General features: G+C 35.4%; 1 protein-coding gene across 1 annotated transcript; it reads left to right on the top strand.

Annotated features, from left to right (window-relative positions):
• Positions 1-437: 437 nt before the first annotated feature.
• On the top strand, positions 438-13,629 carry LOC136817554 (uncharacterized). The gene is made up of 7 exons (XM_067073883.1): positions 438-598; positions 7,328-7,365; positions 7,483-7,909; positions 8,200-8,758; positions 10,232-10,291; positions 10,961-10,996; positions 12,581-13,629. The coding sequence occupies exons 1-7, from the start codon at positions 512-514 to the stop codon at positions 12,841-12,843; spliced, it is 1,470 nt and encodes a 489-aa protein (XP_066929984.1). The 5' UTR covers positions 438-511; the 3' UTR covers positions 12,844-13,629.
• Positions 13,630-22,493: the final 8,864 nt, after the last annotated feature.

Genomic DNA, 22,493 nt, shown 5'->3' with positions numbered 1-22,493 from the left:
AAATTACAATGTTCAAGCTCGATCATCCTTTTAGCTAAGTAATTCAGAGAATTAAAATTGTGACGGAATATTGTCAAATTTTTTTATTCCAATTTTGAAATATAATATAGGGGGTAACAAAGCTCGCTTCAAAGACATAATAGATATAGAAGATTAACGTCCTGTCATTTATATCCTCATGGTATGAATAAAAATTTTGTGTTTGAGTACAGTTGCTATTCTAATCTGTTTCTTAAACTTACCATACTTACCTATAGCAATTCGAAAGTTTTCTTAACAATCAAACGCTTTTCCTGAGCCTTAATTGGTTCATTTAAGTTAATTTTATCTTAATTTATAGTTTCAACCAATTAGCTCGATTTGATTGTTAAGGGAACTTTTGGATTGTTATATGTAAGTATAGTACAAGTTTATATTTTACTTAAAAATATAGGTGAAGAAGTAAAAAAAATTGTTTTTGAGATTATGAATTTGATTTGAGGAAAAGACATGATACAGTAGACAATTTTAAATGTCTTATCTATTTTTTACCATGAAGCTTCACATCTTTATTTACTTTCTCGTTGCTGTCAGTGTTATTGTGGATGCTTCTGAAAAGGTAAATATATGTAACAAACAATAACAATTTCTGGAATCTTGGTCTATATTGCCGTGGGGGTAAGTCACCGTTAGAGAAAATCCCCTATTTTTTTTTTTACCTTTCATGGTTCTTGTATCATTAAAAGGGCTCACAAAGGGGGAAATCCCTACCCTTAGCTTGAGGGGTTATTTTAACTTTTTTTGTAATGCTCGTAGAGAGACCCTTACTGTCCATACCCGGGTCAGTCTGGGGTTTTTATAAGACACAAATACTTTGAATTTTACAGAACAGCAAGAAAAGCATTTACTTGCTCACCCTAAAATTCATTTAAACAAAAGACTTAGATTTGGCAAAAATAAGACATGTAATGTAAATGTAGAAACACTATTCCCTCTACAATATTCATTTATCCAAGGTCCCAAAGGTCCCGAGGTCCCGAGATGAGAATACACCAAATACACCCCAAAATAAACATATACCCCCTTGGTCCCAACGGTCCCGAGGTCCCGAGATGAAATTATATCAAATACACCCAAAATACACATATACCCCCCTTAGTCCCCGAAGGTCCCGAGGTCCGAGATGAGAATACACCAAAACACCCAAATATACTATACCCCCCTTGGCCCAAAGGTCCCGAGGTCCCCGAGATTAGAATACCAAAAACACCCCCAAAATACCATATACCCCCTTGGTCCCGAAGGTCCCGAGTCCCGAAGATGAAGATACCAATAAAAACACCCCAAATATACATATACCACCTTGGTCCCGAAGGTCCCGAGGTCCCGAGGTGAGAATACACCAAATACACCCTAAAATACACATACCCCCTTGGTCCCAAATGTCCCGAGGTCCCGAGATGAGAATATACCAAATACACCCCAAAATACACATATACCCTCTTAGTCCCGAAGGTCCCGAGGTCCCGAGATGAGAATATACCAAATACACCCCAAAATATACATATACACCCCCTTAGTCCCGAAGGGTCCCGAGGTCCCGAGGTGAGAATAACCAATCAAATACCCTAAAATCACATACCCCCTGGACCCCATGTCCCGAGGTCCCGAGATGAAATATACAAAATACACCCCAAAATACACATATACCCCCTTAGTCCCGAAGGTCCCGAGGTCCCGAGATGAGAATACACCAAAGTACACCCCAAAATACACATATACCCCCTTGGTCCCAAAGGTCCCGAGGTCCCGAGATGAGAATATACCAAATACACCCCAAAATATACATATACCCCCTTAGTCCCGAAGGTCCCGAGGTCCCGAGAGAATAACCAAATACACCCCCAAAATATACATATATCCCCTTGGTCCCAAAGGTCCCGAGGTCCCGAGATGAGAATACACCAAATACACCCCAAAATATACATATACCCCCTTGGTCCCAAAAGTCCCGAGGTCCCGAGATGAAATTATATCAAATACACCCCAAAATACACACATACCCCCTTAGTCCCGAAGGTCCCGAGTATGAAATACACCAATACCCCAAAATATACATAATACCCCCTTGGTCCCAAAGGTCCCGAGGTCCCGAGATGAAAATACACAAATACACCCCAAAAATACACATATACCCCCCTTGGGTCCCGAAGGTCCCGAGGTCCCGAGATGAGAATATACCAAATACACCCCAAAATATACATATACCCCCCCCTTGTCCCCAAAGGTCCCGAGGTCCCGAGATGAAATACACCAAATACACCCAAAATATCATTACCCCCGTAGTCCAAAGGTCCGAGGTCCCGAGATGAGAATAGACCAATACAACCCCAAAATACCATAGACCCCCTTGGTCCAAAGGTCCTGGAGATGAAAATACACCAATAACCACAAAATAACATATACCCCTTAGTCCCAAAGGTCCCGGGTCCGCGAGATGAGAATTACAAATCCACCCCAAATATACATATACCACCCCCTTTCCCCGAGGTCCCGAGATGAGAATACACCAAATACACCCCAAAATATACTATACCCCCCTTGGTCCCAAAGGTCCCCGAGTGGTAAAACAACCCCAAAATATACATATACCCCCTTGGTCCCAAAGTCCCCGAGATTGAATACCCAAATATACCCCAAAATTTGGTCCCGAAGGTCCCGAATCCCGAGATGAGAGATAGTTCCCGAGGTGAGAATCACCACACACCCTAAAATACACATACCCCCTTTCCCAATGTCCCGGTCCGAGATGAGAATATACATATTAGCTCAAAATATGGGATTGTGCTTAAGCTAGAAAAATTTATTTTTCTTTTTAAGCATCAACTTTATAAGAACACAATTCATAAATCTTAAACCAATGATTATTTTTTTTTCGGCGTTTGGCTCTTTCAAAGTAAGTACAGTAATCTAGAAACATTTATTTTTCTTATAAGCATCAACTTTATAAGAACACAATTCATAAATCTTAAGCCAATGATTATTTTTTTTCGGCGTTTGGCTCTTTCAAAGTATGTATAGGATTGCGCTTAAACTAGAAACATTTGTTTTTCTTATAAGCATCAACTTTATAACAACACAATTCATAACTCTTAAACACTATTTGTTAGCTTTTGTTTGATAAAAGAAATCAAATCTCTGAAAGCCTATTCCACTTAGAAAAATATCCTTGTTCTTATAAAATTCTTATAAACTAATTTTAGATTTAGCAAAATTGCCCATTTCTTTCGTATATTCTTAAGCTTACCATGTTCTCCCTTGTTAACTTTGTAAAAACTACCGTATTTCTTCGAATAAACGTCCTGGGCGTCTTTTTAATTTTAAGACTTTCAAGAGGGGTGTTAATTAAAAAATTTAAAACCTCCCATTGAGGGGAGTCTTTTTCCTCAGAGAAGGAGCGTGTATTCGAAGGAATACGGTAATTACCGAAAGGTATATACTATTCTACAAAGAGTTATTTGATTCTCATAAACTAGTTGCTTATAGGAAAAATTAATATACTCATATTATTTGCTCCCCCTAGTTTACTTTGTAAGAACTATTTACCGAAAGGTATATAACCTCTATCAAGAGTTATTGCTTTGATTCTTGTAAAGTTAATGCTTACAAGAAAAATAAATATGCTCACATTATGTGCCATCCCTTGTTTACTTGCAAACTAATAACCGAAAGATATATTAACCTCTATCAAGAGTTATTGCTTTGATTCTTTTAAAGTTAGTGCGCACAAGAAAAATAAATATGCTCACATTATGTGCCGTCCCTTGTTTACTTGCAAAAACTAATAAACCGAAAGATATATTAACCTCAATCAAGAGTTATTGCTTTGATTCTTTAAATTAATGCTTACAAGAAAATAAAATCCTCACATTATCGTCCCTTGTTTACTTTGTAAAAACTAATTACCAAAAGGTATATCACCGTCTATCAAGAGTTATTGATCTGTTTCTTATAAAGTAGGTGCTTATAAGAAAAATGATTATTTTCATTTTAGGCGCTAATTCCATGTTTGCTTTGAAAGAGCCAATCACCGAAAGCTAAAACTTAGGGTTGAAAGTTATAGATCTTATTGCTTATAAGAAAATAATTTTTTTCCATTTGAGGCGCTATTCCATGTTTGCTTGAAAGAACAATCACCGAAAGCTTAAACTTAGTGGTGAAAAGTTTAGATCATTTTCTTATAAATGATCTTTAATGGTGATGCTTAAAAAGATATTACTTCTGTATTTGATAGAGCTAAAATACCTAAAGCCAAAAAAGGTAAAGTAATGGGGGAAAGCTAGCAATGTTTTACATATCTGCGCAAATTTTTATTACATATCTGTGCAGCTCGAAATTACATAGTTGCCCAAAATAATTACATATTTGCGCAAAATTACATATCTGCGCAATAATTACATATCTCTGGCACAACATCTCGGGACCTTTGGGACTAGGGGGTAATGTATATTTTCGGTGTATTTTGGTATATTCTAATTCGGGCTCGGGACCTTGGGACAAGGGGTATATGTAATTTGGGTGTATTTTGCTTATTCTCATCTCGGGACCTCGGGACTTTGGGACCAAGGGGTTATATGAATATTTTGGGGTGTATTTGGTATTCTTATCTCGGACCTCGGACCTTCGGGACTAAGGGGTATATGTATATTTTTGTTTTGGTAATCTAGGGCTCGTAGACCTCGGAGACTTACTGTCCTATCACGAATATAGAACTGGTTCGGTATTTTAGCCGACCTACAGACCCTGCACCTAATTTTGCCTAAGTATCCCCAGGAGGCTTCATTGACACAAATGGAAAGGCTCAAAACACCTATCTAATACTACTTACTTCAAAAGGCAGATCTGAAAGGGGTTCAAAGTTTATCATGGAGAGTCTTCTCTTCGTTAAAGACTACAGCTGATCGAAACATCCCCACTTTTTACTCCCTACTCCATTTGGATACCAGAACTCCCAAGCCTTGCTTTGACTCAACCTTGTACAAAATCCATACTCATATATTTACATATAATTTACTTTCAATAAATATGCTTTTCAAGAGAATAATTTGAATGTTTACATTATTAGGTTTTGCCTCATGTTTAAAACAAAAGGACAGGTGCATTTTGACATTTTGTTTCCAAAATTTGTGCAAAAATGACTCCTAATGAGACTTAAAAACCCAAATAATTTACTAAGAATGTTCCAATTTCTCCCAATTTTTAGCACCCTACGGAAAAAAGACTTTTTTTCCCATTTTCTGTTTTTGCAACCCTATACTTGGGACTGGTGTGATGAATTTTGAGTGTTTGTGTGAGGGAGATATTTTTTCACTACTTAACAAATTCTGTCACAAAATGTAAGAAGTCAGTAAACTATAGAAAAAAATGCAGGAAATATCAGCAAAATAAAAGAGAAAAAAGATTTTCATGACTATCAATAAGAACCAGTCCAAAAGTAAATCGCAAAAAAACTATATAGAAGAAGCAAATTTGATTTCAAAAACCACTACTGTTAATAAATTCTTTTTTTTTAAGATTTTAATATCTCAAAAAGTACTAACTAATCAAAAGATTTGCTTGAGTATATACCCCCCCCCTCGGCTCATCCTAAAGCTTGAAATTTATGGCTCAGGTTTAGACCGACTTTAATATCATTCTCAACAATTGATAATCAAATATTTTCATTTCAAAACCTCAAAATGAAATAATAAATTTTCCACTATGCGGGAGTACAGTACATTTATTTGCCTTGCAGACATCATAATCTAGATGTAAGATATCTCAATCAAATTTGAGTATCAGTAAGAAAAAACGTATTGAATTTTGGTATTTTGGTATGAATTCATAACGATAATTGTACCAATGATTACATAGGCGAAACTGCTTGACGTCTAATCAGAGGACTGGATGAGCACATAGTAAAAGCTAACAAAAAATTCCCAAATAAAGCGTTTTTGTTGAGATGATTATTTGAAATTATAGCTATTCATTCTAAAAAATCTAAAATATAATAATGAAAAATATTTCTACTGGGTGACCCACGAAAAAGTATAAGAGTTTTGAGGGTAACTGTGTCCGAAAAAATATTGAATTTTAACTAGATTCTCTTTTCGTGGTAAAGAGGAAAGGCAAACTTAAATTTTGATGTATCATTTTTTAATTTTGGAAAAGTAGTTATCGAGATATGGAGGTAAAAAGTCAAAAGTCATTATAAAAACAGTCAAAAAACGTCAAAAAAGACAGTATCAAATTTGTATCAGAACAAACATCTTTCCTTTGATCATTTTGCTATTTCTTTGTCTTAAAAGTTTCGTTAAGAAAAAAATAAGTAATTTCGAATTTTGGACAATTCCCAAATCATCCTTTTGGGAATAAATAGAAAGTACCAAAAGTAGCAAAAAGAGTTTTCAACCTTTGTTATTCTTTTCTGAATCCTTCCGGTAAGAGAAATCAATTATGCTTCTGATCACTCGATGTCCCTTTCTATTTGTTAATCAATCAATTTGATATTGTCTTTTTGATGTTTTTAAACTGTTTAAACCATATCTCGATTTAACTACTTTTCCAAAATTAAAAAATGATACATCAAAATTTAAGTTTGCCTTTCCTCTTTACCATGAAAAAAGACTTTAGTTAAAATTCAATTTTTTTCGGACACAGTTACCCTCTTATACTTTTTCGTGGGTCACCCGGTATTAAACTATAATTTAAATAATTTGTAATTTGTAATTCATTACCCCTCATTTCTTATAAATGACATTTCAATATCTCACTGGATTAGAGTTTTTTTCTTTTACTCATTGTATAGATTCTTTCTTTCAGAGTTTCTTTTATTAACAAATTTAAATAAAACAATTAAAAGAAATCAATATGTTTTTGCTTTCTTTTAAATCATTTTGGATCCATATATAAAATTTCTAATCTGGTCAACTTGTTCCGAAATAATGAGCTTTTCCAGTATTACTATATTTTAAAGTTTAAGTTTGGGTCCTATATTTAGACCCTGATCGTTTGTGCTAAATTTCATTCTTTCATCATCGTTTGAAGTACTGTCGCGCGTTTTTATGCTCTAAAACACTCCGCTCAGTCAAAATTTGATAATGTTAGAGATTGCAATATTTAACGCTTTCCTCCATTATTGAATTATAAGATTACGATTAATTACGTCACAACCCGATCCAGAACCTTCAAGATATTGCGAGTCCCTGAAAACACTTCCTATTGATCCAGATTGATATGAAATTTCTGATTCTAAAGTTTGCTGTAAAGTGATATAAAAATATGTTTAAATTATTTCCTCTTTTTAAAGGGATCCCTCTCAAGAAGACTGAAAAGACAGACCGATCGGTGAGTCATTAAAAACTCATTTTCTTTCCCACCTAATTTAATATTCTATTTAAGATCTTAGAGTATCAGTGCTAAAGAAACAGTCAATAATATTTCAAACTATACTCTTGATTTTAGATGTAACAAGAATGCCTTTGTCAACAAATATGGTGAATGTCAGTGTATCAGAAATATGATAACCTTCAAGAGGGATAATCAAATATTTTGTGAAAAATGTCCCGGAAAGTGCCCTGAATGCATGGGAACAAAGTATTTTTGTGACCTTTGGGTCCCATACCATGACTATGATGGCAAACCAGTGGTATGCTCTGACCCACCTCCTGGCATGTACATCAAGCATGGAAAATTTGAAATGTGTAGTCCAAAATGCCATCATTTAGAGATTCAAAAGAGGGACTGTGGCTGCGGTAACCGTTTATGTCAGTGTCCAAAAGGAATTTACCGAGATGTGTACAAGGATTGCACAAAAAAATGCTCAAAATGTATGAATGTACATCATATTCGAGTGTCAACTGGCGAATGTGATTCAATGCCAGAAGGAATGGTAGGTTGCCGTATTGTGGGTCTTTGATTGATCTATATCTTTCCTTTGATTTTTTATTCTCGAGGCAATTGTTTAGGTTTTACAGCCCTGCCTCAGTGACCCACTGGACCTTTTGTTTTCCGAAAAGTCAAGCAGATGGAGTGTTCTAAATTTGAATTTCGTACACTTTATTTTCGTTGGTGTTGAGGATATTTTTCAAGTGAGCAAAATATGGTAATGGAGTGTTTTCGAAATAGAGTAGAAAGACTTTCTTCGACAGGTCTTTTTGTGATATCTTATTTTACATTTAGAGATGTCTTGAACGAGATGACCCAAAACAGGAAACTACCACCACACCACCAACACCCTACACAACCAAGACTAAACCAATATCTACTCTATCAATCACCCCATCTATTTCATCAACAGTTATGACAACAAAAAATTCTCCAACAACGAGACTTCGTCCCACAACAAAGCCTGCAACCACAACCAAAAATTCTCCAACAACGAGACTTCCTCTCACGACAAATTCCACTACTACAACACAGAATCCTCCAACAACGAGACTTCGTCCCACAACAAAGTCTGCAACCACAACCAAAAATCCTCTAACAACGAGACTTCCTCCCACGACAAAGTCCACTACCACAATACATAATCCTTCAACAACGAGATTTTCTTCCACGATAAAGCCTACAACCACAACCAAAAATCCTCCAACAGCGAGACTTGCTCCCACGACAAAACATGCTAACACAACAATAGACTTTAGTCCACCTAATCATGAAGGAACAAATAATTATGATCCAATAGCAGCTGCACTGCTTTTTATTGTCGCCATTACCTTGGTTGTTATGCTGGTGTATGGTAAGTTCACCTTATAAAAAAAGCGTGGTAGTACGAAAAAGAACCATTAAAGCCATTGACCTTTTACATGTATGTTGATTCAGCAGATTGAAATAAGTAGAATCTATTTCAATGAATAAAGAAAAATGTGGAGCAAGATTTTTTTTCTTCCTTTTATTTACAAATTTGAAAGGACTCTTTTATTAAAATTTTGCTGACATCAGTTTCAGACGAGTCGGGTGTATATGACACCGTATAATCCCTTTAACCCTGGTAAAAATGAAAAGATCTTATCAAGAAACTTTGCTTATTCTTTTTCAGTTTCTTACTACGAACGTGCCAAGATCTTTCAAGATCTTTAACGATCTGATAAGACTCTTTTATAAGTTTTGAATAGGATTCTTGTCCCTTACAGTGATTCAAGATCTTGGCGGAATCTTAAGTAAAAGTAAGTCGGAGGTTACCCGAAGGCTCCTCTTTCGATAGCTATCTACCTGAAGGTAGGGGAGGGGTTGCTCCACTTACCCTTAATCCTTCTCTTAATTGCTGAGCATCAAGCAGAGAGGCATAAAGTACCATTTTGGAAATCCTTGGTATGACCCGGCTGGGGGTTGAACCCTCAACCTTGTGCACCGTAGACGGATGCTCTACCACAGCACTAGGTCGCTGACGAAATCTTACTACTATCCCGTTCACTTATTGAATAGGGCCGAAAGCTTCGCTCGAGTGACAGCATTCAATGATGACCTCGTGAATACTTCCCATTAATCAACTATTTCATTAATACAGTCAATGATAACAAACACACAAAAGAAAAACCATTATCGTATTTCGAAGCTGACCAAAAACTGCTTCGTAAATACTATCCTAGAGATTGCTCTCCTTGAGTAAAGACTCCTTCTTATGAAAAACAATCATAACCCGAAATTTACGTGCTTTTAAGATTCTTAAACCCAACTGATAAGACCACTAGAATCCTAAAGCTTCTTGCATAATAGTTAGTTAAGATTTGGAAAGTCTCTTTATAAAAACTTTACAAGTTACGCAAAGAATCTTAAAATATTTAATGGCTTAAGATTTCGTAAGATTCTACTTAAGAACTTAATAAGAAATAATAATTATCTTACTATAAATACGCGGGAAGAATCTTGACAATTTTTAGCGATTTCTTTACAAGATCTTTAAAGATCTTTTTGCTGGAAGATCTTACAAAGATTTTATAAGATTCTTACTTGTTAAAGATCTTGAAAGATCTTCAACGATCTTTTCAGATCTTATCAAGAATTTTTACCAGGGAAGCTTCTTCAACCTTTCCCGAGCAACTACGTTTGGAATGACAGATTGAATCTTTGCGCTTTGTTGTCACATGGCATAGATCTCGAAATTTTGCGATATTATTTTTTTTCTTAAAACCCGGTGTTTCCCTTTGGCTAGAAAGCTCGTATCGGTTCACTGAGACAGGGTATTTCTAAATATAGCATTTTTCATTTATAGCTTTCCGTAAGCGATTGAGAAGGGCGTACCGAAAATTTAGATATGGAACACCAGCTACAGGTAAACTTTTATACCTTACTTGAACAATTTTTGGTTTTTCTTTTTTTTGTCGAAAATCGCATTAATTCGTGAAAATTAATCAAAGCTAAATTTAATGAGTTACAGATCAACGCCTAGTTAGCATAGGATAAAGGGCTGACTGGTATCGTTAATGACAATGGTACTGTTTACACCCCTTCTCACAGTCCCACTGGGACCCCTTTCCACTGGAAAAATTGGCCAAAATATCGTCCCCAGTGGAAAATTATACTCTGATTTTTGTCCCCGTTGAAAATAATCAGATAAGCAAATCCTCACTGCAAAATAATGTGCTATTTTTTCTATCCCACTGAATTTTTGCTAGAAAATAATGTAATTGAAATCCCTAGTATTAGCAATAAAAAACATGGTAATATCAATCACCATTTGGTCCGTTATTTTACCCCCACTGGCTGATAAAATCCCACCGGGTCTGTGAGAAGGGGGTGTCTTTCTCATTTAAAGCAACAGATTTTCCTTTCTCCTTTAGTCTTTTTGCACAGATTGAGAACGTTAAGTATTAGAACGCGTTCAGATTCATATTCTTGAAATAGCGCTTTTCTTGCTGTCGTACATGAAGATCAGTACGAAAAACAAACTTTATATAATTGTTACATTATTGCCCCTAAAATTAATCTTTAATACTTTTAGGTGGTGGATATAAGATGTTGCCAGACCATATCAAAGGTAATATTTATTCATCAATTTTGCTCTTCACATAGGACATTCGATTTGAAACGTTAAAAATCTTTTGTTCACTATTATCATCTGGATAATGAAATGGACACTTTAATTCTCAGATCTTTCTTTAACAGTTAGGTCGTGTTCAGACCTGAAAGTTTAAGGGTGGTTTTTCACTGAGACTGTCTGGCGAAAATTGATTAGCTGAAACAAAGAAAATTGATAGGAAAGCATTACTGACTCCCAAAACAGTTGTCAAAGCGTTTACAACCCTTTGAATTTGAAGAAAATTTTATTAAAAATCATCAACTCGCATATCAAGGGATTTAAAATTACAGCCTTCTAATGGACATTTTCTGTGATAAGATTCCTCGTCTTTTGTATCAAATCAATACATATGAAAGTTTGCTCTTCAACTCTATCGGGAAAGAAAACACTTTTCCCATATGACAAATTTTTTTACAAAAGAATCCCACTGCACATTCTGCTACTTTTATGGTAACCAATTTATTTATGCTGTCTTTTTCGCTTAATTGGTCATTAAGCCAAGAGAGCTCTAGCCCTCTCTTGGAGAACAAAAGGTTTAATGACCAATTTTCGACATTAAATCTAGAATGCTGATATGAAGCCATAGTCATTATAAAAAACACTGGTCTGGCAATGTATTGTTTTAGCTTTATTGTCAAATTTTCTTTTGTTATAAATAAAAGGCAAGATGCGATTTGCAAACTTTTTGATCACGTTACCAAATTCTCCTCTTGGGATTGGTCTAGTTTTCAATCACATGATCAAAAAGTATGCAAAACAAGTCGATTAGCGAACGCAAGCTCTAACTGTTAACAATAGAAATAAACAAAAGCCTTCCAGACCGGGGTTTTTATAATGACTATGATGAAGCCATCAAAATCTGATGTTAAGCACGAATCTTCATTGTATATTTTTTACAACCCTTAGAAATTTATGAAAAGGACCGTTGATGAGAACCACTTACCTATCTAGCGTAGTGAAAAACCACCCTAAGTTTAAGGTTTAAATAGTACTTTGTTGATATGGGATTGGAATTCAATTATAATCACTTTTCTTTTGTCATCATCGATTGGTGATCTCGAGGAATCTCCTTTCCTAACTTGAAATCATGTCATCTTCTCTCTTGAGACACTTTGAAACAAAAAAGATTTCAGGGAATCCCTCTGCAAGACGCTAATTCGTGTTCGTTGAAGCCATTACTGCTAGAGATGCTCCGAGCGTCTCTAAGTCATAAATTTCACGTTCTTTTTTCTTCATTTACAAAAGGAGCATGCTTTTCACTTGCGAATTCTGATTTCGTCTATTCAGAAAACTGTAACGAAATCGTAAAAACTTTTTTTTTAAACCAGAGGGTGATTCCTTTTTAAACTTTGGTTTAACTAATGAGAAGCGTGCCGTTAAATACAAAAGGAATATAAAAGAAACATGTAGACCTAATTGCTTTAAACCTTGGTTTGAACACGACCTTAGTGTCTTTCTTTTTGCTCGCCTGATGACAAAATCTCATTCAGCTTATTTATAAACGTTTGAAAAGCTATAATTCTTTTCTTCCTTTTTTTATAGAAAAAAGCTTCTATGATATGAGGGGAAAAGTAGAATTTGAAAATGCTTTTATTTGCATGATGGAAAGAATTGAAGAATCGCAGCGAAGACTATTTACAAGTAAGAAGATTGGTCCTCAACTTGATGTACCAAAGCGTATCTTTGAACGTCTCGGAAGTGAATTTCCTTCTTACAAAGTAATCGAATTGTGCCAAGACTTGAGGGAAATTGGTGTAAAAAACTACATATTGACTTCGTTTACTGATGACATTCTAAATGATTAAATTATATATACCATGGTTTAAAGTATCCAGCTGCGCAGAAAAAAACTCAAAGGTTCAATCGAACGTGATTACAACAATGGTGGTTTATTCGCACAAATGGTATAATGATACAAAAGAAAATCGAGAAGAACAATCGTGAAAACATGAATCCCTGCCAGGGAGCAAAATATTAATAGAGGAAAAGGAAGAAAATTAACCGTATGGTTTAAAGTAATAAAAAACTTTACGGCAAGTTCACGAAATTCTATGTATTACTGAGACAGAAACCCTACATGGATAAAATGGGGGAATAGGTGGACTTTTTTAAGGAATGGTATGTCTATGTATTGGAAAGCAGTCCAAAGCAGCCTACGAGGCGGCCTCTTGAACGATGTGTATTGTCTAGAAATGTTGATTTGTTCGAATAATGGCACGTGGTCTCCTAAAAGATGAGAACACCTATTAATAAAAAATAGTGGTTCTGGTGGTTTTTTTAATTTCATGAATCAAACAAACATTCGTTGTTCAGTTGCACAATTTAACTTCTTAAATTCTTATATTTAAATTCTTGAATTCTTATATTATATTGTAATTGTTTTGTAATTTTTTATAAATCTTGAATATTTTTTATAAACGTTTTATAATATTCTGTACTGCACAAATCTTATAAGATACTATAAGATATGTATGTTCTTTCATCGGTCAAAATCAAAGGTTTGTTTCTTCTAGAGATCAGTGAAATGAAGTGGTGTGAAATTTCCACAAAATGGCCTGTTTTTCACATTACTGAAACCGGATTTCTTCAAATTACTTATCAAAGGCCCATCAAACCCCAATCAAGTTTTAACAAATATCTTTGTACCCCAGTAAGTGTCATATTTTCACCACATCACATAGTTCTTGAACACTGACATCAGTATTCGTGATATCCAGGATGTAATCTTTGCGCCTAAACAATAGATGTGACGTAACAACTTTGCCGCCATTATTGGTGGCAAAAAAATTGGCCCGCTAACCTATTTTGTATTGAAACCGGGGGTTTACGAAAAAGGATGCTTAATATCTTGTGACGTAATATAATAGAATTAAATATCTTTTGGAAATCTATTGTAGATAATTAAAGAATTTCATTAAAATAGTTTTTTTTCTTTGATTTGGAGTATTTGGACTTCTGTATTAATATTTTCTTAGTTTTTTCCGGGGGTCCTTGCTTGGAAAACATTGGGGAACGCTTTTGTTTTGCCACCAATAATGGCGGCCAAATGTTTTGATTCGGAGTGTCAATCAACGAAAAGATTACATCAAAATTATCAAGAATTCTAAGGTCTGGAGTTTCTCAATGTTCTTCTTTAGTATCGGCTTCTGTCCGATATTTCTGATATTTCATTTTATTTCAAATCTTCTTGTATTTTAGATAATCTTTTCTATCTTTAAATAAAAAAAATTCTTTAGAACAATATCATTGAGTACATTTGTCTTTAACTTTACTTTTCCTTTTAAATTTTTGAAATGAACTATCCTCTCAGGCAAGTTACGGCCTGTGCGCAAGAAATTCGATAAATCGTGACGGCCGTGACGGCCAGTTGTTCCACCCCTTTTTATGGGAAAATTTTTCGTTATTTTCACTCTTCATATGAATACCTTTCCAAAATATCCTACCTTCGTACCAAATTTAAGCTCATTTGGATAAATATTCCAGGATTTATTAGCAGTTTAAATTTTTGCTGACGTCAGCAAAAAGTGTTTTTTCCTTAATTTGACCAAAATGGCTGAAATACAATTTTTGGCCCAGGACTTTTTGAAAAGGCATTAATATGACGAGTGAGAAAAACCAAAATTTTTCCCGAAAAGGGGGTGGAACAACTGGCCTCACGCATCATTTGATTCGTTAATTTTTTGAACAGGCCTTAACTTGCCCGAGCTCAAAAATCTTTCCAATAAAACCTATGGAGAAAATAGGAAACTAAAGGTTTAGAACATGTTCGAACAATCGCCCGTTGCTACTGTAAGAATTTTCTTATGAGAATAACTTCTATATCAGGGTGGGATATTTCGGAGTTAGAACATTGGCCTATTGTTTAGAACAATAGAAAAATGCTCACCATCAGCCAAAAAACACTATTCTTATAAAAAGACCCACTGTGGCCCCAGCCCCACTAGAAGATTTCGCAAAAATTTCCTCCCTTGTGGGAAAAATATCCTAGAATTTCAGCCCCACTGGGAAATTGACTTTGATTTTATCCCCATTCGAAATTTCAAAAGAAATCTCTATAAGGTTCAGAAATCCAATGATTGTATATTAACCTCTACCCATTCAAATTTTAAATTGCAATTTAATGGAATTTAAAGATCTTCTTAAAAACTTACTGATCAAGGTAATCAAGTTTCTAAAACTCAAAAACACAAAGTCATGTCGCTTCATGATTGTTCATACTTTCACATTTGTTTTTTACTGATCTCAAATTTACTTAACCAGAAACCGCCCACTAAAAATATTGCCTGGGGTTACCCACCTTTGTCCACCCAACTTTCAAGTATGCTCCAATTTCTGTAAAAAATAATAACTCATTGTTAAGGTGGCCATCCACTGGAAATTGAAAAATCGACCTTTTAACTTTAAATGTTGATTACTCAATAAATAAAAATGATATGGGCTTGAAACTTCCAGGTATTGTTATTTATGACCTAAAGTTAATATTAAAAAAAAATCAAAAAAAAAAATTGGAAGACGGGGGTTTGGTACGACTTTTCAGAAAAATCAAAATAATCTTGTGTCAACGTTTTAGAGAAAACTACAAATACTTGGTTAATGATTTTTGGTATGTAGAGGCACTTTAGGACAAAGAATGGAATGAGCGAAAAAAAAATTTGAAAAATCCAAAATCCGGGGGTAAAAGCCAAAAAAACAGTTTTTTCAAAATATAATATCTGGAATTTGTGAAATCTGAAAAATCCTTCGCTCATTCCACAGCCCTCATAGATGTGCAAATACCCTGAAAAAATCAGACCAATCGGACAACTAGATCCTGAGATTTTTCCGCCACATGATTGGGAACCCCCGGATTTGCGTTTTGAGAAATCGTGCTTTTAAAACATAAATTGCGGTTAAATGAAAAGATTATAGTTTTCACTAGGGATTTTTTTTATGATTTGAGCCTATAAGGGAGTTTTCTACATTATTGCAAAGAAAATAAGGATTTAAAACTATTTACAGTGAAAATTTTGGCCAATTTGAGTGACATTTTGATCATTTTCAGAAAACCGCAAAACTCATTTTCACCACGAAAACCACCCCGAAATGTAAATAACAATGCCAACATTCATTGTAAGACTATTTTGGACTATTCCTATCAGCAGGGATTAAAAACTAAATCAATTAAGTTAAAATATTCATTCAAAAAGCTCTGGAACACTGAAGACTCGTTATCGTGTTACAGGGCACTTTCACTTTCACTTTCATGCCATCGCTGAAAGCATAATGAAACCGCCAAAATCTAATCCCACACAGTTGAAAAAGTAATTTGAAGATGATTGTGTTGTTTTTTAAGAGATTCCTGGCAAAAAAACATTAAAATAGCACCCAAAAAAGAATAAACAAGCAAACAAAAAGTTCTACATACCTTTGGCTGGTGGCGCACTACACAACAACGGACCGTGCTCTTTAATCAAAAAAAATCACAAGTTACATCATGATTAAATATTCCTTAGAGTTTTACAAACCTCCTTGTATAATAAGAGAACCATAAAACATCATTTACAGCAACAAATGTGGATGAAACACTCAGCAAAAGTCAGTGAGCTTCATCCTCCAAAATTGTCCAAAAACCATCTTTAAAATTCGAGGGCGGTCATTGCAACGATGTAAAAATAATAGATAACCAACTACCTCTAGAAGGCACTTCTCCCAAGAGAACAACCATTGTTTTCCTATTGAAATGAGCACTCCTTTAAATAGCTCTGTGTGCAGTGCGTGTTATGCTTTTAGCTAGATTTTGACACACTTTTTGACATCCACTGAATTGATAGAAAATTTGAATTGTTATTTACTGCAAATTTTGGAATTTTTTTCAAAAGATAAAGGTACCAATCTTTAGACAAATTGACTACGGATCGACCTGATACCACTTAATCTTCATCTGGATAAATAAACGCTCATAAAATGATGTTATCTGAAAAATATATGTGTGATTTGAAGTGCGATATCTCACGAATGAAAAGTGCATGAAGGTTGCCTGATACAAAATAAACAGATGAATGTTTATAGAACAATAATATCTAATTAAAAAATTCCTTCTATGAGGCTGCCTATAGGAAAATACACTTTTTCTAACCCAAATTTTGGAAAAATATACATCACGTGATTGATTCTGTCCAATAGAAGGTTGCAAATGAAGCAAGTTTTTATTTAATTGCACTTTTTACGATGCAAAATGTCATCAATATTTTTACAACCATAACACGGATGTTTTTTGAGAATCAAGGCAAGTTGGTTATCTATTATTTTTACATCGTTGGTCATTGTTTACAAAGTTTGAAAACTGAATATGGGTACACCAAGCGACTTCAAACCTTCTAGAAATGTTTCTAGCGACTTGAAGACGACCCGTAAAGATTTTCAAGCCGTTTGAGCAGCTAGAGAAGGAAGAATACACCGTTTTCATGTCTCGGCAAATCCGGGTGGCCCGTCTTGCGGAACATCCCGAAATTTCGAACATGGTAGGAAAACAAGAGGGGGGCGTTCCAAAAAGTTGGAAAAAGTGATGTAGGCCTTTTCTCATTCCTACAATTACATGAAAAGGCAAAGTTTTGTACTAGTGTTATTCGATTTAAAGAATGAGACCCTTTCCATGATTTTGAGCCCAAAAACCATGTTAAACTTTACCTTTGAAAGCCCATACTTCAAGAAAAAGCCCTGTCTTTTGAAACTTGACAATTACTGTAAATTCGAACCTATATACTATTTCTAAGTTTTAGCTCATGTATATAGGATGTCTTATTATATTTTATCATATTATTTTCAAGAAAATTAAAGATTTTTCAAGAAAATAAAAGCTATGGTGGTTGTTTACTTTTTGAGGTATAAAAGTAACAGTAACCCTTGCAAACCACTTTTTCTTCCCCACCAGAATTCGAACCGGGAACTTAGAATCAGAATGTAATGTGGCTAACCACTAAACCATCCTGCCACCTAATTCATCCAGTAAATTCACATACATAATATACTAAAAAATAAAGAAATAGTATTGTTATATCTTTCTTTTTAAGTACAAAATCTATTTAGTACCTGTCAATCAAAGTGCCAATCAAAATCAATTTAATAGTATGATTTCTGATTTTTCAGATTTATTATTTGATTTCTTTTTTTCATCAGCAGAATCATTTATATAGTACCTGTCAATCAAAGTTGTTTTAATATTGGTTTTGTTTTTATCTTTTTACAGGACATACGTAGCCCACTGTGAAAATGCACCACTTGTACCCAGTAAACAGAACCAAGAAAAAGCTCTAGATGGTGAATATACTTTGAAGTTGAAGATTGGGGAAAAGAAAATCAAAGATCCACTGAAAATAGACCAGGGCTGGATGAAGGAAAAGGATGCAATTACCAAGTGGCCATCAATTTATTACCAAGATATGTCCCATTACATCAATCTCCAGGGACCACAGTTTCTTGCACAACTCGATAGGGAATACAAGTTGGGGAAGGCATTTCGATATTGGGCGGACGGATTGGTTGGAGATATTTCTTTTTTGGATATTGGTCAAGACATGTGCATTTTGAAAGCACAAGTTTGTCGGTCAATGGAAATGAGGAAAAAGAAATATGACGTTTGGGCAGTGGTAACCAAAGATATAGATAACGAGCGACCAGGGGGAGAGATTCTGACAGCTTATTGTGGTTGTTTAGCAGGTTTGGGCGGGATGTGTAACCATTTGACAGGGATGTTGTTTAAAGTGGAAAATGCAGTAACAAAAGGTCTAACAAAGCCATCAAAGACTAGCCAAAAGTCAACCTGGAATGACCGATCAGGAGGCAGGGCACAATTGGTCTATGGTCCAGTCAAAGAGATAGTGTTACAAAAAGAGCATTACCATAACGTTTCCGACCGAGACCTAGGGCAAGAGGCTGAAAGTTTTCGAAATTTTGAAGGGTCACTATATGTTGAACATAAAGAACAATTGAAAGAACCACAAGTATTGCGTAAAAAATTATTCAATTTACTTAAAAATGCGTTGTTACTAAAAGTGGTAACACAGGGTAACACATGGTAACAGGGGGTAACACTAGGGTAACAGGGGGTAACACATGGGTAACACATGGGTAACAGGGGTAACACTAGGGTAACAGAGTAGGGAGAGTAACAGTTTGAAAATGGTGGCTCTGAGGGGTCGGAAATTTGAAAATTGACTTAACCAATGTTGTTGGTGAATACAATGATAGAATGAATGATGCTGGTCAATGCAATGATGGAATCGATGTTGCTGGTGAATGCAATGATGGTGTTACTGGTGAATGCAATGATGGAATCAATGGTGCTGTGAATGCAATGGTGGAATCAATAGTGCAGGTGACTGAAATGATGGAATCGATGTTACTGGTGAATGCAATGATGGTGTTACTGGTGAATGTAATGATGGAATCAATGGTGCTGGTGAATGCAATGATGGAATCAATGATGCTGGTGAATGCAATGGTGGAATCAATGGTGCAGGTGACTGAAATGAAGGAATCGATGTTGCTTGTGAATTCAATGTTGGAATCAATGGTGCAGGTGACTGAAATGATGGAATCGATGTTGCTGGTGAATGCAATGATGGTGTTGTTACTAGTGAATGCAATGATGGAATCAATGGTGCTGGTGAATGTAATGCTGGAATCAATGGTGCTGGTGAATTCAATGTTGGAATCAATGGTGCAGGTGACTGAAATGATGGAATCGATGTTGCTGGTGAATGCAATGATGGTGTTACTGGTGAATGCAATGATGGAATCAATGGTGCTGGTGAATGTAATGCTGGAATCAATGGTGCTGGTGAATTCAATGTTGGAATCAATGGTGCAGGTGACTTTCCTTGTCTTATACATAAGTTGGTCATGTTTTACTAACGGGCGGGAAACAGGGCGTCCATGGGCGAAGCATTAAAAGCTTAAAGGTAGGTATTTTAAAACCTAAAATTTTCTGCTTATTCTTTACTTTTATGAATTGAAATTTTCAGAGGTTGTTCCAAAGAAGTTATACTTGACTTTAAGCCAAAAAAATAAAAAACCACCAAAAAAGTATCAATCACTATTTTCAAACTCAGTGGATGGCCACCTTAAACACGAAATACAAGGACTTGGACCAGAGGAATGTAAAAAGATGGAAAAACAGCTTTTCTGATTACCTTAAGGGTATTAATTTTCGCGGGGATTATATTTCGCGAATTTCGCGAGTTTTTCCGAAATTCGTGAAATATAATCCCCGCGAAAATTTTAAAAACCTGTGGATTCGCGAAATTCGCAAAATATAATCCTCGCGAAAAATTTAAAATCATGATTTTTGCCTGAACCCCTAGGAAAATGAAAGAAATTCGGTTAAAAAGGGGCTGATTCGCGAAATTTTATCCTCGCGAAAATTTAGAATTCCCGTCTTCGCGAAAATAAGTCCCGCGAAAATTAAATTATTTCGCGAAAAAATTGTCTCGCGAAAATAAGTTACCGCGAAAATTAGTACCCTTAAGGTACTCAAAGTTCAACGATTAATTCTATTGAAAATTCTATTGTAAAAACGTTGATTAGGTCATTAAATTAAAGTCCAGAAAAGACGGCTCGCCATACAAATCGGACGGTTTCTACATGATTTGACGATAAAAATGAAAATTTGTTTTTCTTTTTTTGCCGATTACTAGTTCAATTTTTAAGAATAAGGAGCAATATTTTTACCAATGTATAGCAAAAGAAATTCTTAACGCAATGATATTAAATTGGTTCTTGTAAAACTGTCAGAAGTCGAGTAAAATCAAGATGAAGTTATAATTTTCTCGAGCTCTAGCTTTCCATATTATGGTGCGGTCATGATGCGGTTATATCAGTAGAATCGCTAGGAAATTCTGAGCAAGAAGATATAGGTACCTTTTCGTATAGGAGAGGTGTACCCAAAATATAAGCCCTAAAAGTTTGCGCATAATTAGGCTTGAAACAAAAGAATTTTGTCACAACACGCTAATTATGCAGGTTTTTTATAGCGACAACAAAAGAAACCTATTTACTCGACATAAACTCCCTTAAGGGCAAGAAACCTGGTATATGACGAGCCGTTTTTACATTGTTTTCAAGAAGCTGTTTTTCCATCTCTTTACATTCCTCTGGGTACAGACAGACAGACAGAGAATATTCCTCTGGGAGTACATATTTTTTGGATATCCAGACCGTAAACTATTTCACAGTCTAGTTTTTTTGCTTGATTGCGTGAATGGAGATTTTCGATTGCGTGAATGCGTGAAAATTGAAAAAAAATGCGTGAATGCGTGAATTGAAAAAAATTGCGTGAACGTGAAAATACACTTTTTGATTGCGTGAATCCGGGCTATCTTATACGTGAATACGTTAATTTTCCCTTTTTTCCACCGATTATAAGAAGTTTTCCCGATTTTCTAATCTTTCACAAATTTTTCCCGAAAACTCGTTCTGTTCTAAGGGAATTTCAAAAAAGTCAAAAAGTCTTTGAGATCTGTTCTTTTTCTTCTGAATGTGGTTGCCTGGAGTGGCAGCTGAAAATTCTCTATCTGTGTAGAACATCTGGAAATTGTCGATCTGTTCGCACAGATATTTAAACTGTTAGCTGGGAATTAAGTTTCTGTTCTTAAAAGTCATTCAGTCGAGCTGGAATTTAGCGATCTGTTCTTACAGTATAAGATTTTGTCAGCCCAGAACAGTTAACTCGCATAAAATCAATGAGGCCCCCAAGCGGTTTGCGTGATGGCGTGATTGGGACTTTTTTCTTGCGTGATGGCGTGATTTTTTTTGGCGTGATGGCATGATCAAGATTTTGGCGTGATGCGTGATAAGGCAAACATTTGAGGTGTGATGTATGATTTGGGCTATTTTTCGCTATTTTTTGCGTGATGAAAATTTTTAGCGATTTTCGTGATGTGTGATGGAGAAAATTTTTTTGCGTGATGGCATGATTAGGGGTGCCGCTGGGGGCAGTAGACCTGGGGGGGGGGGGGCTTATCAACCGCCTGGTAATTTCGTACCCCTGTTCCGAAAGTTTTTTTTGCCTCCTAGCTGAAAAAATATAACTGTTCTGAAGTAAAAAATTCTCCCCTGGAAAACGAGGAACTACTGTTCTTAATTTCGGGGAAATCCTTCCAGCTGGCAAATCAGAACAGATATTTGCAATATAGGTCGGTGGCAGCTTCTGCTGATTGGTCGATTCGCCCCGAGTAGTTAGTCGTCACTGAGCAGAATTTTCGCGGGCTTTCGATATTTTTCTATGCGCGCGCATAATTTATGGGAAAAAGCTGACATTGCAAAATAATATAAACAAATTTTTTATTTCTCGCCTTTTTTACGCATCACTGATTTTTGTAGCATTTAAAAATGTGTTAACGCTTGTGCAATATTATACCTGATGAAGTTCTGAAAATGGAACGAAATATCGTAAAAAACAAACTGTGTTGATTTTACT

The sequence above is a fragment of the Clytia hemisphaerica genome, unplaced genomic scaffold (assembly GCF_902728285.1).
Source record: "Clytia hemisphaerica strain Z4C2 unplaced genomic scaffold, Clytia hemisphaerica genome assembly, whole genome shotgun sequence".
NCBI lineage: Eukaryota > Metazoa > Cnidaria > Hydrozoa > Leptothecata > Clytiidae > Clytia > Clytia hemisphaerica.
Note: the sequence above shows the minus strand (reverse complement) of the source record. Positions and strands in the feature narration are given on the sequence as shown.

Coding starts and splice junctions, on each gene's coding strand:
- LOC136817554 (XM_067073883.1), top strand. CDS start 512: ATGTCTTATCTATTTTTTACCATGAAGCTTCACATCTTTATTTACTTT. Junction 7,910..8,199: donor ATTCAATGCCAGAAGGAATG/GTAGGTTGCCGT, acceptor TTTTACATTTAG/AGATGTCTTGAACGAGATGA. Junction 10,997..12,580: donor GTTGCCAGACCATATCAAAG/GTAATATTTATT, acceptor CTTTTTTTATAG/AAAAAAGCTTCTATGATATG.